This window comes from Meriones unguiculatus, chromosome 8, assembly GCF_030254825.1.
Source record: "Meriones unguiculatus strain TT.TT164.6M chromosome 8, Bangor_MerUng_6.1, whole genome shotgun sequence".
Lineage (NCBI taxonomy): Eukaryota > Metazoa > Chordata > Mammalia > Rodentia > Muridae > Meriones > Meriones unguiculatus.
In genome coordinates this window covers 108,425,198-108,441,735 of record NC_083356.1, presented here as the reverse complement: position 1 = coordinate 108,441,735, position 16,538 = coordinate 108,425,198, and the positions used below count along the sequence as shown (strand labels likewise).

Genomic DNA, 16,538 nt, shown 5'->3' with positions numbered 1-16,538 from the left:
AGCAGGTCCTTAAAGGATAAGAGGCAGAGGTTTCGTTCATGATGCTACCCACTGGAGGGGTAAGGCACTGCGTTCATGTGAAGGTGTGAGGAAGTTGGCTCGAAGTCAGGTATCATCTATTTGATCCGCCACGGTTTCCTGAGGCAGCAGAAACAGTTTGTTAGGATTGGAAATTCCCCAGCTGTGGCCAGGCCTAAGAGTTTAACGGGCAGCTGCTGGATCTGGACAGATACACGCCGAAGGATCCTGATTATTTCTTTTATCTTAAAGTTGTTTTTCCCTCCAGTTGAGCCATTTTAATATGCAACCTGTGAGAAGGTCCTGCAAAATACTTACTCTCTCTAGACTGTATAATAGTTAGGGTGATAAACAACCCGAAGGACACTTACGTTTCTTTTTTTTCTCATAGATTTACAGAGTTTCATTGCTATTTTTAGCTGCATCTCCTAATCTTAATTCCTTTTTTACATTCTGAAAATTACATTTATTTATTTATTTATTTCAATTTATTCACATTGTATTCTCACTGTAGCCCCTTCCTTGTCTCCTTCCAGTTGTCTGTCCCTATGCCCCTTCCCTAGTTCCCTACAGGGGAGGGCCTCCTCCCTTTCTATCTTCAGGCTATCAAAGGAGATGCTGAGACTCATAGCCAAACTTTGAGGAGAAGAAGGAAATAGAAAGACCTGGAGGGGATAGGAACTCCACAAGGAGAACAACAGAGCCAAAAAAAAAACATGGGCCCAGGGGGTCCTGCAGAGACTGATACTCCAACCAAGGACCATGCATGGAGAGGACCTAATCTTAATTCTTAAATTCTTTGTCTAATAGTAAATTGATATAAGAGATGTGATTTACAAAGAGTAATTCTTCATACCACATTAATTTTTTTATTAAGAAATTTATTGGAGGGAGAACTGTACTGAAGTAAAATCCCACAGTCTTGCCCGCAGGCCCAAGAATCTCAGCAGTCCAAATCTTCCCAAGGAGCAACAATGGTTTTACAAGCTTAAAATAAAATTATGTCCTTCAAAACTTTTCACTCAAATCCCATGAGAATTAATCAACAAGGTGAATTTCATGAAAAATTAAGACACGTAACATGGAAGAGCTCAAGCACATAAACTATAGGTAGGTATTAAATGAATCATATTACCAACACAATATGAAAATAACAGTAAGTGAAAGTCATTTGTTCAGATGATCACTTGTTGAATTTAAATGAAATGCATAAATGTGTGAGCATATGCAAAACTGAGTTATTGGGAGGCTAAATTACCAGCACTTAGCCAAAAGGAATCACCTTCCCGTGTGTGGCCGTATGGCCTGTGTTGCTTTCCTGAAGGCATTTTTGACATCTTTGTTTCTCAGGCTATAGATGAGAGGGTTGAGTAATGGGTTGACGACAGTGTAGAAGAGGGCGGCCACTTTATCCTTTTCTAGAGAGTAGGTTGAGCTAGGCCTTGAGTACATGAAGAGCAAGGAGCCATAAAAGAGCATGACAGAGATCAGGTGAGAGGCACAGGTGGAGAAAGCCTTCCGTCTTCCTGAGGCTGATTGGATCCTCAAGATAGCCAGGAGGATGTTGAAATAGGAAACCAGGATGGCAAGAATGCTGGAGAGCACAGTGAAACCCACCACACCAAGAAGAACTTTTTCATAGACACGGGTGTCTGTACAGGACATTTTAACCAATGGTGGTGCATCACAGAAAAAGTGATCAATAACGTTTTTACCACAGAAAGTTAGCCGGAATGTGTTGGCAGTATGAGCTATGGCATTTAAAAACCCTCCTATGTAACAGCCAGCCACCAGCCCAGTACAGAGAGAAGTGGACATGACACTTGAATAAAGCAATGGGCTACAAATTGCAGCGTGTCGGTCATAAGCCATGGCGGCCAGCAGGTAGCACTCTGTGTAGGCTACAACACAGGAGAAGAACAGCTGAGCCCCACAGCCAGCCAAGGAAATACGCTTGTCTTCTGAGACACAAGTGGCCAATATTTTGGGGGTATATACAGAAGTATACCAGAAATCCAAAAATGACAGACTGCTGATGAAAAAGTACATAGGTGTATGCAGTCTAGAGTCAATCCGAATTAAGACAACCAGCGTCATGTTCCCCGACAGTGTCAACAAGTAGATGGCCAGAAATATTCCAAATAGAATCAGCTGCCAGCGCCGGTTTGCTGAGAAGCCTAACAGGATGAATTCAGTCAGGATGGTGCGATTGTCCACCTCCATCTCCACAGAGGAGAACCTGGTCATCAATAAACATTAAATCATGATAGCAGACCTATCAGGCAGTTCAGAAAGTACTAGGAAGTCTATGAGATTTCATTTATTATTTTGAATTATAAAATATTAGTATGTGATTTTGAAAGATCATTACAATTGTAGTATAAATGACTTTAAAATTAGGAAATTCATATAGTACACTTAATGCTGGGTGTTACAAATATATACAATATAATATATGATATATATTTGACTTATATAATTATAGAAGTCTTATATAATTATATATAAGACTTACTAAGACTTATATAATATGTATATTAGACATATAATTATTCAATAAACAGCTGGCATCCTTTCTGATTATGTAAAGGATAAATACACAAAAATGCTCAGAACAAGGATTGGTCACCACTCACAAAACTGAAGTCCTGTGAGCTGAACACGGTGTCACATGATAGTATACACAGGAGACTGGGACAAGAGGATCCTAAATTCAAGTTCATTTTAAGCTTTTATATAATATCAACAGAAAATTCACACACACACTTACACATACAAAGAATCCTTCCATAATTAACTGAGAATTTCTTGTGTCAAGAATTAAACATTCATATACACTATTCCTTCTGCTAGTGTGACAAACTGAAAGACAACACATATTATGGACCATATAGCGGGTTCTATATTGAACTCTGTGATTAATTTACAGAAGTCTCATCATATTTGCATAGCTCCAGTGGCATTGCATACTTCATGATGTAACTGATGAAACCCATTTTTAGAATGTAAATAATGAGTTACACAGTCAGGTCATCAGCAAAATGGATATTTATGCCCAGAATCAGCTTACCCAGGAGTGTGTGCTGAGGATCTATCTGAGACTTAGGAATATAAAAAATTCCAGCATGTGACATAAACTTCAGACAACTCCAATGTCTGTTAAGATGCTAGAAAATATTTTGAACATTCTCCCATCAAAGGAATTAATGGGATTAGTGAGATGACTCAAATGAAGGCTCTTGCAGCCAAGACTGACAGGCTGAGTTTAAGCCTCAGGACCCATATGATAGCAGAAACTTGATTCTTTTCTTTTCCAAGTGGTCCTTTAATCTCCACACTACACACACACACACACACACACACACACACACACACACACACACACAGTAATAAAATCTAAATAAAATTAAAAATAAAGAAAACATGAATGCTTGAGGACATTGTTATATTTAATCCAATTATAATATTCCACACTGTATCTAAATATCAGATAGTACTACATAAACTTGCACAGTTTTTAATAAGTTTTTGGGGTGTCTGTAAAAAGTAATTTAGATTTGAAATAGTGAGGAAAGGAAGAAAGAGAAGAAGACAGGAAGACTCACAAGCTAGGAGCCATGATTGGAAGGATGGCAAGATGGCAAGAAGGCAGGAAGGAAGAAAGGAAGGAAGGAAGGAAGGAAGGAAGGAAGGAAGGAAGGAAGGAAGGAAGGAAGGAAGGAAAGAGAGGATAAAAATGAGCCAGGAAGAAGGAAGGAGGGAATAAAGTCATATTCTTAAAGATTCTCATTGTGTTATATTGATTACATATTTCACCCATGTTCCTGTAGATAATATAAAGCCATAATTATTTTATAAACTAAAACTATGCACTGTTTACTTTATTTGAGTTGATGTCAGATACATAGCATCTGTTAGGATTTTCTTATGTAGTAGATACTAAACACTAGGAAGAACTTTTGTTTTGTTTCTAAGACATTGAGGAACTATGAACCATCAAGTTAGAGAACTGCTATCACAAAAATGGTAAGAATTCTCTAAAACAAGCGCAGTCAGAACCACAATAAAGAGTTGACTTTATCTCTAGCTGTTAATGCAGCGTGACAATTCAAAAACTGACAGAGGTTGCTGATGGATTTCAATTATCAAAACACTCACTCTTAAGCAAACCAGTCAGTATTGTCATTAGAAGTGTCCACTCAAGACCTTTGGTTTTATCTGTCCTTTTCATACTTAAGAGGCAAACCACTTCTTTTTGTTTCTACATGGTATATAATATTTTAATATTATATGTGTTTAATTGAGGATTTTGTCATTAGAAAATAGAGATAACAATGAGAATAGCCCTTGGGCTGTCCCAAATGGACTTCTCAGATAACAGCAAGGATTCATTATTTTAAAGCTTCTGTCTTTATCTCAATTTTCATTGCTGAATCCGAGACTCATAGGTATTGTTTCTACACTTCCTGTATGGAGTTTTCTGAACTTCTTTTTGTAGACTGATGTCTTTAATCAATTTTATCTATTAATCTCATCAAATGCTTTCAGCACCGTCATCTCTCTGTGTCCTAACTGCAGGTTCACATGTGCTGGAATATTCAATGAATTTTTTGTGCTATTATCTTTTTCTTTTTTCCCCCTGCCTTTGTACTTTAGTTGGGATAAGTTCACTCTCAGTGGATTTCCACTTCCATTATGTCTTTTCTGTCATGTCCATTTATACCCCAAAGTACATCTCCTGATTTTTGCCATGCCAAATAGTTTGTGTCTGCTATAAACACTTTAAAGTTTTCTCCTGATGTATTAGATTCTTTCCTCTAATCTTGATGTTAATAATGTAAAAACTTTGCTCTTCCCAGATTCTGTTCATGCTTGGATTGGTGTTCACTGGCCAGGGCTTCACATCCCTCCTTGTGGTTTCATGCCCTATGTCAGACTTTGTGTGTGAACAAACTGTAGAGAATGAAATAGAAAATACTGATTCCCTCATCAAGGGCTGACCTCCATGATGACATCAAAACTGACCTGAGCTGGAGCTGAATTAACGTTAGTTAATTTGAATGCTCCACTGAGCCCATAGATTTAAGTTATAAAAGGCCCCTGCTTCCATTTGGGTTTAGGAACCAACTGCATTCAACTTTTGATCATGATTTGCTCTCTAGTACTGCTACAGGATTTCTGAAACACTGAGGAGTTCTGCCTCCACGCCTAGACCAAATTGCCCACATGCTGCGGAGTACTTGTGAAGACCCTAGGGTTAAGAATTGTACAGTAATGACCTCAGTAATGACTCACTTCTTTTTTTATTATTAAACAGAGAATTTACCTGATTCATTGTGGTCGGTGCAGCTTGAAGGTATAAAGCCCGTCTGCTTCTCTCACTACTGCTATACTGTTCATTGTTTTCATAAGCATATAAGGAACAAGCATTTTAATCCTACCCTTGAGGTTCTGTAAGCAGGCTGTATCACTCTCACCAATCCTCTCTGTGTAATTAAATACATGATATTTCAGTACACAATAACAAACACGTATTTAAATTGTACAATAAGAGCAAATAATATAGAATATTAAGTGAAATGAACATGCTTTCATATCCTTCTGTGTGTGTTCATGTGTGCATATATTCGTGTTTAGCATAGCAGTGACCTTTAGGTTGCCAGGCCAGACTCTATACAATATTCTCCTCCTTATTATAGCTGAGGTTCCAGTGATAGAAAACTGCTTAGAATTCTCTCATTCAACCTACTTACCCTTCGTCTGCAAAGCCAATTCTTAGAAGTGACTCAATTTCCTTTTGATGTTTTGGTGTCTTTGTTTGACTCGATATATATGATTTGCTCAATTGTCCATTGAGATTTCCACATAGCAACCAGAAATATATACTTCATTCTCCAAAGACACAATTAGAGTTCGCTTAGGGTTTGGGGATAATGTGTCATTTAGGGTATAATCAAAGAAATGGTGCTCTATTAAAAACTGAGTATATACAACTAAGTCACAATCTAAGCATAAAATGTCTGATGATAGAACTTTCCCAAATTATGGTACCCAGAATTTATAAAATACAATGTTCTAGATGTTTTAATTGCCATCCTTTTTTGAACAGACTACCATTCCTCTGTAGTCTTAGAAACTGACTCATGTCTTCTCCACTTAATATGGTGAGGTCATGACTTCCAGCACCTTCTAATAGAGCTTATTATGAGATAAGGCCGTTAGGGTTGTGGTTGATATTAAAGGAGGTAGTGAGTGGACTCTCATTTAAAGATTTGTTAAACAAAAAGAACCAGAGACATGAGTAAAAAGAGATGTCACGTGTGAACATAGAATAGAGGCATCATCTTCAAGGTAGGCAGGAAGACTTCAGAAGAAACAGGTCTTTCAAGATCTTGAACTTGGACTTTTAGCCTTCAGGGCTCTGAGAAAATAAATATTTGTTAATCTGCCTAGTGTTTACTGTTTTGGTCTGGAGTAATTTATTAATTTTTTTGTTTTTTAATTTTAATTTTTATATTAACTACAGTTTATTCACTTTGTATCCCAGCTGTAACCCCTCCCTCATTCTTTCCCAACCCCACCCTCCCTTCCTCATCTCACCCATGCTCCTCTCCAAGTCCACAGATATGGGAAGTCTTTCTCCCCCTCCATCCAATCCTAGCCTATCAGGTCTCATCAGGACTGGCTGCATCATCTTCCTCTGTGGCTTGGTAAGGCTGCTCCTCCCTCAGGCGGAGGTGATCAAAGAGTCAGCCACTGAGTTCATGTCAGAGACAGTCCCTATTACCCTAACTAGGACATCCACTTGGATACTAGGCTGCCATGGGCTACATCTGAGCAGGGGTTCTAGGTTATCTCCATGTATGGTCCTTGGATGGAGTATCAGTCTCAGAAAAAAATCCTGTGCCCAGATTTTTTGGTTCTGTTGCTCTTCTTGTGGAGTTCCTGTCTGCTCCAAGTCTCTCTGTTTCCCCCTTCTTTCATAAGATTCCCTGCACACTGCCCAAAGTTTGGTTATGATCCTCAACATCTGCTTTTGTACAATGCTGGGTAGAGTCTTTCAGAGGCCCTCTGTAGTAGGCTCCTGTCCTGTTCTCTGTTTTCTCCCTCATCCAATCTCTGTCCTGTATGACTTTCTGAGTGAGGATTGATCATCTTACCCAGGGTACCATAATTTCTGCATCCATTCCTCAATTGAGGGTCATCTGGGTTGTTTACAAGTTCTGGCTATTACAAATAAAGCTGCTATGAACATGGTTGAGCAAATGACCTTGTTGTATACTTGAGCATCTTTTGGATATATGCCTAGGAGTGGTGTAGCTGGATATTGAGGTAGCAGTACTCCTAATTGTCTGAGAAAGTGCCAGATTGATTTCCAAAGTGGTTGTACAAGTTTACATTGCCACCAACAATGGAGGAGGGTTCCCCTTTCTCCACAACCTCTCCAGCATGTGTTGTCACTTGAATTTTTGATCTTAGTCATTTTGATGGGAGTATGGTGAAATCTCAGAGTCATTTTGATTTGCATTTCCCTGATGACTAAGGACGTTGAGCATTTCTTTAAGTGTTTCTCTGCCATTCAATGTTCATCTATTGATACTTCTCTGTTTAGCCCCGTACCCCATTTTTAAATTGGGTTGCTTGATTTATTGCTGTTTAACTTCTTAAGTTCTTCATATATTCTGGAAATTAACCCTCTGTCAGATAAAGGGTTGTTGAAGATACTTTGCCAATCTGTAGGCAGTCATTTTGTTCTGAAGACAGTGTCCTTTGATTTACAGAAGCTTTTCAGTTTCATGAGGTTAAATTTAATGATTATTGCTCTTAAAGCCTGTGCTGTTGGTGTTCTGTTCAGTAAGTTGCCTCCTGTGCCAATGACTTCAAGGCTCTTCCCCACTTTTTCTTCTAACAGGTTTAATGTGTCTGGTTTATATTGAGGTCTTTGATCCACTTGGACTTTAGTTTTGTGCAGGGTGATAAGTATGGATCTACTTGCATTTGTCTACATGTAGACATTCAGTAAGACCAGCACCATTTGTTGAAGTTGCTATCTTTTTACCATTGTGTGGTTTTGGCATATTTGTCAAAATCAGGTGTCCATAAGTGTGTGGGTTTATTTCTGGGTTTTCTATCTGATTCTATTGATCCACCATTCTGTTTCTATGCCAGTACTATGCAGTTTTTATTACTGTTGCTTTATAGTACAGCTTGATATCAGGGATGGAGATACCTACAGAAGATATTTTATTGTAGAGGGTTATTTTAGTGATTCTGGGTTTCTTGTTATTCTATATAAAGGTGAAAATTTTTCTTTCAAGGACTGTTAAGAATTGTGTTGGTAATTTGATGGGAATTGCATTGAATCTGTAGATTACTTTTGGTAAGATGGCCACTTTTACTATGTTAATTCTGCCAAGCCATGAGCATGGAAGATCTTTCCATCTTCCATATCTTCTCCTATTTATTTCTTCAGAGACTGAATTTTTTTATTCATATAAGTCTTTGACTTGTTTGGTTAGAGTTACAGCAAAGTATGTCCTATGTGGCTATTGTGAAGGTTGTTTCCCTAGTTTCTTTATCAGCCTATTTGTCTTTTGTATACAGGAGGGTTACTGATTTTTTTTAAGTTGGTTTTGTATCTAGCCACTTGGCTGAAAGTATTTATCAGTTGTAGGAGTTCCCTGGTAGAACTTTTGAGGTCACTCAGGTATAGTATCATATCATCTGCGAATAGTGATACTTTGACTTCTTCCTTTAAGAATTGAATCACTTTGATATCTTTTAATTGTCTTATTGCTCTAGCAAGGATTTCAATGTTAAAGAGGTATAGAGAGAGTGGGCAGCCTTGCCTTGTCCCTGATTACGGTGGAATTGCTTTAAGTTTCTGTCCATTTAGTTTGATGTTGGCTATAGGCTTGCTGTATATTGCATTTGCTATGTTTAGGTATGAGCCTTGTATCCCTGATCTCTCCAGAACTTTAAACATAAATGGATGTTGGATTTTATCAAATGCTTTTTCAGCATCTAAGGAGATTATCATGTGGTCTTCTTCTTTCAGTTTTTTTTATATGGTGGATTACATTAATGGATTTCTACACACTGAACCACCCCTGCATACCTGGGATGAAGTCTACTTGGTCATAGTAGATGATATCTTTGATGTGTTCTTGGATTCGGTTTGCAAGTATTTTATTGAGTATTTTTGCACCAGTGTTCATAAAAGAGATTGGCCTGAAATTCTCTTTCTTTGTTGGGTCTTTGTGACATTTAGGTATCATGGTGACTGTATAAGTTTGGTAATGTTCCTTCTATTTCTATTTTGTGGAATAGTTTGAAGAGTATTGGTGTTAGCTCTTCTTTGGAGGTCTGGTAGAATTCTGTGCTGAAACCATTTGGCTCTGGTCTATTTTGGATGGGAGAATTTTGATGACAATTTCTATTTCTTTAGGGGATATAGGACTATTTAATTGATTTACCTGTTCTTGGTTCAGCTTTGTCAAGTGGAATAGATAAAAAAAAAATAATTGTTCATTTCATTTAGATTTTCAAATTTAATGATTGTACAGATTTCTTCAGTGTTTGTTGTTATGTCCCCCTTTTCATTTCTGATTTTGTTGATTTGGATGGTGTTTCTCTGCCTTTTAGTTAGTTTGGCTAAGGGTTTGTCTATCTTGTTGATTTTCTCAAAGAACCAGCTCTTGGTTTCATTGGTTCTTTGAATTGTTTTGAATTTATTGATTTCTGAGTTTGATTATTTCCAGCCCATCTACTCCTCTTGGGCATGTTTGCTTCTTTTTTTCTAGGACTTTCACATGAGCCTTTAAGTTGCTCGTATGAGATGTTTCTAATTTCTTCTTGAAGGCACTTATTGCTATGAATTTTCCTCTTAGGACTGCTTTCATTGTGTCCCATAAGTTTGGGTATGTTGTGCCTTCATTTTCATTGAATTCTAGGAAGCCTTTGATTTCTTTCTTTTATTTTTCCCCTGACCTGACTGTAATTGAGTATTGAGTTGTTCAGTTTCCATGTGTGTATAGGCTTTTTGTTATTTCTGTTGTTGTTGAGGTCCAGCTTTAGTCCATGGTGATCAGATAGGATACAAGGGATTATTTCAATTTTCTTGTATCTGTTGAGGCTTGTCTTATGACCAGCTATATAGTCTGTTATGGAAAAGGTTCCATGAGGTGCTGAGAAAAAGGTAAATTCTTTTGTGTTTGGGTGAAATGTTCTGTAGATGTCTGTTAGGTCCATTTGATTCATGATCTCTGTCAGAGTCATTGTTTCTTTGTTAAATTTCTGATTTGTTGACCTGTCCTTTGTTGAGAGGAGGTGTTGAAGTCTCCCACTATTAGTGTGTGTGTGTATCTATGTATAGTTTCAGTCTTATTATTTATTTTACAAATGTGGGTGCTCTTGTATTTGGGGCATAGATGTTTAGAATTGTGATGTCTTTTCAGTGGAATTTTTCCTTGCTGGGTATGAAATGAACTTCCCCATCTCTTTTGATTAATTTTGGTTGAAAATCTATTTTATTAGATATTAGAATGGCTACTCATGCTTGATTCTTGTGTCCATTTGTTTGGAAAACCATCTTCCAGCCCTTTACTCTCAGATAATGTCTATCTTTTTGACTTACATATGTTTCTTGTATGCAACAGGTTGTTGGATCTTGTTTATGTATCCATTCTGTTTGTTTGTGTCTCTTTAATGGAGATTTGAGTCCATTCATGTTGAGGGAGTTTGATGACCAATGTTAGATGCTTTGATTTTGCTGTTGGTTGTGGTAATGTGTTTGCATGCTTGGCTACTTTTATTTTTGCTGTAGTGAGGTTATTTATTTCCTGTGTTTTCCTGAATGTAGTTATCTTTCTTCAGTTTTATTTTTCCTTCTAGTATCTTCTGTAATGCTGGATTTGTGGGTAGGTATTGTTTAAATTTGTTTTTGTCTTTGAATATCTTGTTTTCTCCATCTATGATGATTGACAGTTTTGTTGGGTATAGTAACCTGGGCTGACATCTGTGTTCTCTTAGGGTCTGCATGATGTCTGTCCAGACCCTTCTGGCTTCCATAGTCTCTGTTGAGAAGTCAGGTGTGATTCTAATGGCTTTGCCATCACATGTTACTTGGCCTTTTTCCCTTGCAGCTTTTAGTATTTTTTTCTTTGTTCTGTGTACTTACTGTTTTGATTATTATGTGGTAGGAAGATTTTCTTTTCTGGTCTAATTTATTAGGTGTTCTATAGGTCTCTTGTTCTTATAGGCCTCTTCTTTAAGTTAGGGAAATTTTCTTCTATCATTTTGTTGAAAGTATTTTCTGGGCCTTGGAGGAGGGAACCTTCTTTTTCCTCTATTCCTATTATTCTTAGGTTTTTGTCTTTTCATGTTGTCTTGGAATTCTTGTCCAAGAATTCTGTGTCAGGAATTTTTTAGATTGAACATTTTCTTTGATTGATAGATCCATTTCTTCCATTGTATCTTTCACACCTGAGATTCTTCCTTCTGTCTCTTGTAGTCTATTGCTTATGCTTCCTCTGTAGTTCCTGTTCTCTTCCTTAAGTTCTTCTCCATGATTTCCTCTGTTTGTGTTTTCTTTATTTTTTCCAATTCTATCTTCCGATCTTGAGCAGTTTTTTTTTTTTTTTATTTCCTTCACCTGTCTGACTGTATTTTCCCATTTTTCCTTTAGTTCCTTCAGCTGTTTGTTTGGACATTCCTCTGTTTCTTTTATTTCTTTCCGTGATTTTATTATTTCCTCTCTCAAGGCCACAAACTTTTTGGCTTCATCTTCCAATATTTTTTTATGGATGGCCATAATCTGTTTGACTTTATCTTCCCTTAATTCTTTACACATTTTATTTGTTTCCTCTAATATCCTCTTCAAAAACATAGATGTAAGGTCATCTTCTTGAATTTCATTTATTCTGGGGTGTCCAGAGCTGCTTCCCTTGGATAACTGGGTTCTGTAGATGCCATATTGCTCTGTCTTTTGTTGGTTGAGCTTTTACACTGGCCTCTACCCTTTGGGCTATCTTAGGTGTTTGCTGTTAGTTTCAGGATTCTCTGGAATCCTGGGGGAAGAGAATACCCTTGGCAGGAAGATGATTTTTCCTGAAGGAGGCTTCCTCAGCTTTTTTGGGTATGGTCACTGAATGGCTGGTGCTTCTCAGGAATTGCCATAGTTTACCTCAGGCATATAGACCTAAGAGGTAATTGTGGTCTCTGTTAGACACAGAGACTCTCCTCTTACCCAGAGAAGTTCTGGAGACAGCTGCCCTGATGCTGGGTTTCTTGCTCTGAATTTAGTGAGCTGCTGCTGTTGTTCTTACACTGTTTTCTAGGCACTGTCCTCTTGAAGATTCTGGGAGCCCTATGGTTTGGTCAGTTTAGTTAGGGATAACTGGTTGCTCTTTGGAGCAGTATCTGGGGGCTGATCTCGGGGATCCCAGGCTCCTATAGGTCTAGGATTGGAGCTCTGTGCCCCAGTACCCAAGCTATAATCAGTGTCACGTGAGCACAGCTCTCATGCGTGCAGCAGGAGCCTAGAGCCTGGAGCCTGTAGGGACTCAGAATCTTTTCCGGAGCTGGGTGTCCTGAGGTCTGACCTGATGTTTCCCACCACTGTGGGGTTCCTTCTAACAGGAAGACCCTGTCTGTGGTGTTTTGGGGGCCATAGTTCCATCTGGGGTGGCGCGTAGAGCACACAGGTGCAGGTGAGTGGTGGCACCAAACTACAGACTGGGCACCTGCAGAAACCCGGGAACTTTTCCCGAGAACTTTTCCGTGTGGTGTGTGTGTGTGTGTTGGCTGAGTGCCCTGAAGTCAGACCTGATTTTTCCTTCACCGCGGGTTTTCTCTTGACAGGGAAACCCAGTCTCTGGTGCCCTGAGGCCCACAGTTCTGTCTGGGATGGTGAGTCAGGTTCACAGCAAGTCTCTGGGCTGGTGGCTGTGTACCTGCTGTTTCCCAGGACATTTTCCCAGGGATTGACTGGGTGACCTGAGGTTGGTCCCATTTGCTTCCTTCACTGTGGGGTTTTCTTTTGACTCTCTGGTGTTTTGGTGCCCACAGTTCAGCCTGGGAAGGTGATCAGGACACACAGGCTGGCGACCGAGTGACTGCCTAGGCCAAGGAACTCTTTTAGGTTTTTGCTGGGTGACCTGAACCCAATTGTTTCCCACACTGTGAGGTTTCATTTCACCTGGGAAACACAGTTGCTGGTGTTTTAGGACCCAGAATTTGGTCTCTTGGTCACAGTGCCATCACTGCTGTCCTTCTCCTCAGACTCAGTGTCCTCCTGGCGCCGCCATCTTGGATCCTTCCCCAGCTTCTCTTTCTTAAGATTGGGGAATTTTTTTTTTCCTATGGTCTTCTCGAAAATATTTTCTGGGCCTTGGAGCCTGGAATCTTCTTTTTTGTTTATTCCTATTATTCTTAGGTTTCATCTTTTCATATTGTCCTTGATTTCTTGGATCTTTTATGTTTGTAACTTTTCTGATTTTATGTTTTCTTTGAGAGAGGTATCAATTTCTGCAATTGTATTTTCAGCACCTGAGATTCTTTCTGCCATTTCTTGTATTCTGTCAGTGATACTTTCCTTTGTGGTTCCTGATCTCTTCTCTAAATTCTTCAACTCTAGGGTTTTCTCTGCTTGTGTTTTATTTATTGATTTTAATTCTTTCATATCTTCTACCATTTCCTTCATTTATTTGAATGTGGATTCCTGTCTGTCCATGATGGCCTCTATATTTTTGTTCATTTCCTCTTCATGTGCCTTGAATAACTGCATAATTATAGATTTACAATCATTTCATCTACAATAGAATATCTGTTGATTTTTGGAGATTTTGGTGAAGCCATGATGTCCTGGTTTTTGCTCTATATTTTTGTGCTGGCTTCTAGCCATCTGGTTGTTTGTAGCCTTGACTAATTATTCTTGGAGCCTGTAGCCCTCTGGGTTCACTGGCTGTGCTGGCAGCATTGTTTCCATCTCAGGTGGGCTAGGATGCTGGGAAGGAGGCAGAAAGATCTCTGTGGGGCTGCTCCAATACCCCACAGGCCTCCTGAGAAACACAGAGGTTGGGGTTTGGGGGTCCACAGTATGGCCTGCCAGTCACCCTGCTCTCACTGCTGAGTTGTTGTCCAGATATCCTGTGAGGTCAACACCACCATTTTGTATCTCCTATTTTCAACTTCTTGTATCAAAAAGCAAGACTAGAGAACTGGAGAGATGGATCATATGAACTTTCAAGAGAAAATTCAAGTGCATGGCCTACAAGGGTCTTCAAGAAGTCCTCTGCGTATATATTATAGCTTTCAGCTTACTAATTTCTTGGAGCTCCTGAGTGTGTGAAAGAGTGGCCCTCTGTTTCTTGTCCCTGTTCTCAGGACTCTTTTTCTTCTGTTGAGTGCCTTGTCCAGCCTTGGATGTGATGGTTTTTGCTTTATCTCATTATATTTCACTTTATCATGTTTGGTGCTTATCACTTAGAAGCCTGTCTTTTTCACATGAGAGACAGAAAGGGAGTGGATCTGGAGAGACAGAGAGATAGGAAGGGACTGGGAGGAGTACAGGGAAAGAAAACTGTAATCAAAATATATTATATAAAATAATCTATTTTTAATAAAGGAAAACAAACAGAAAACAGAAAAAAGTAGCTGATACTATGTTTATGCCAGGTGAAAGCAGAGTGTCAGATTTTACAAAATAGTGTTTTTTCAGAAACCCTGAAAACCTTTCAAAATCTTATAGAAAAAAAGTAACACTACAGGGAGGATGCTTAAGTCTCATTCAGAAGGACAAATAGAATAGACACTAGAAGAAGCTGAAGAGAGGGAACAGGATGGGAGCCTACCTAGATGTCCTCTGAAAGACTCCACCCAGCAAGGTATCGAAGCAAATGCTGAGACTCACAGCCACACTTTGGGCAGAGTGCAGGGAATCTTATGGAAGAAGGGGGAGATAGACCTGGAGGGGACAGGATATCCACAAGAAGACCAACAGAGCCAAAAACAATTTGGTCTCAGGAGGTCCTGTAGGGACTGATGAATCAACCCAGGACCATTCATGGAGAAGACCTAGATCCCCTGCTCAGATGTAGTCCATAGACAGCTCAGACTCCATGTGGGTCTCCTAGTAAGGGGAGAATTGACAATCTCTGACATGGACTCTGTTGCCAGCTCTTTGATCACTTCTCCCCCTTCCTCCTTTCCTGTGGGTCAGCCTTGCCAGGCCACAGAGGAAGAGGATTCAGGCAGTCCTGATGAGACTTGATAGGCTAGGGTTAGATAGTAGAGGAAGAGAGCTTCCCTTTTCTGAGGTCTAAGGGAAGGGGATGTGAGGGAGAGAGATGGAGGGAAGGTGAAACTGGGAGATGAGGGAGGAGCTACAACCAGAAGGTAAAGTGAACTAGTTTAAAAAATTAGTATGATTATTCTATATTATATATCTAATATCCACTTACAAGTGAGTATATACTGTATGTGTCTTTCTGCTTCTGGGCTACCTCACTGAGGATGATCTTTTCTGTTCCCACGATTTGCCTGCAAATTTTATGATTTCCTTGTTTTTAATTGCTGAGTAGTATTCCATTGTGTATCCATTTTTGTATCCATTCTTCAATTTCTGTATCCATTCCTCAACTGAGGGACATCTGGGTTGTTTCCAGCTTCTGACTATTACATATTAAGCTGCTATGAACATGGTTGAGAAAGTGTCCTTGATGTATACTTGAGCATCTTTTGGATATATGCCTAGGAGTGGTATAGCTGGATCTTGTCTGAGAAAATGCCAGATTGATTTCCAAAGTGGTTGTACAAGTTTACATTCCCACCAACAATGGAGGAGGGTTCCCCTTCCTCCACATCCTCTCCAACATGTGTTGTCACTTTACTTTTTGATTTTAGACATTCTGATGGGTGTAAGGTGAAATTTCAGGGTCATGTTGATTTGCATTTCCCTGATGACTAAGGATGTTGAGCATTTCTTTAAGTGTTTCCTCTGCCATTCAATGCTCCTCTATTGAGAATTCTCTGTTTAGCTCTGTACCCCATTTTTTAATTGAGCTACTTGATTTGTTGCTGTTTAACTTCTTAAGTGAATATTATACATATAATATAGGATAATCATACTAAAATCTGTACACCTAAGGAAGCTAATCAAGAAGAAGGACCCTGGTAAGATGCTCAGTCTTCATCAGAAAGGCAAATAAGATGGACATCAGAAGAGGGAGAAAACAGGGAACAGGGCCTCTGAAAGACTACCCAGCAGGTAGCAAAACATATGCTGAGATTCACAGCCAAACTTTTTGCAGAGTGTAGGGAATCTTATGAAAGAAGGGGGGAGGGATAGAAAGACCTGGAGAGGACAGGAGCTCTACAAGGAGAGCAACAGAACCAAAAAATATGGGTACAGGGGTCTTTTCTGAGACTGATACTCCAAACAGAGACCATGCATAGAGATAACTTAGAACCCCTGCACAGAAGTAGCCCATGGCAGCTCAGTGTTGAAGAGGTTTCCCCAA

At 39.2% G+C, this 16,538-nt stretch overlaps 1 protein-coding gene across 1 annotated transcript; it reads right to left on the bottom strand.

Moving 5' to 3' along the window:
• Positions 1-1,296: 1,296 nt before the first annotated feature.
• On the bottom strand, positions 1,297-5,803 carry LOC110541565 (olfactory receptor 9G4). The gene is made up of 2 exons (XM_021628289.2): positions 5,772-5,803; positions 1,297-2,257 (listed from the first exon to the last, which is right to left on the bottom strand). The coding sequence occupies exon 2, from the start codon at positions 2,239-2,241 to the stop codon at positions 1,297-1,299; it is 945 nt and encodes a 314-aa protein (XP_021483964.1). The 5' UTR covers positions 2,242-2,257; positions 5,772-5,803.
• Positions 5,804-16,538: the final 10,735 nt, after the last annotated feature.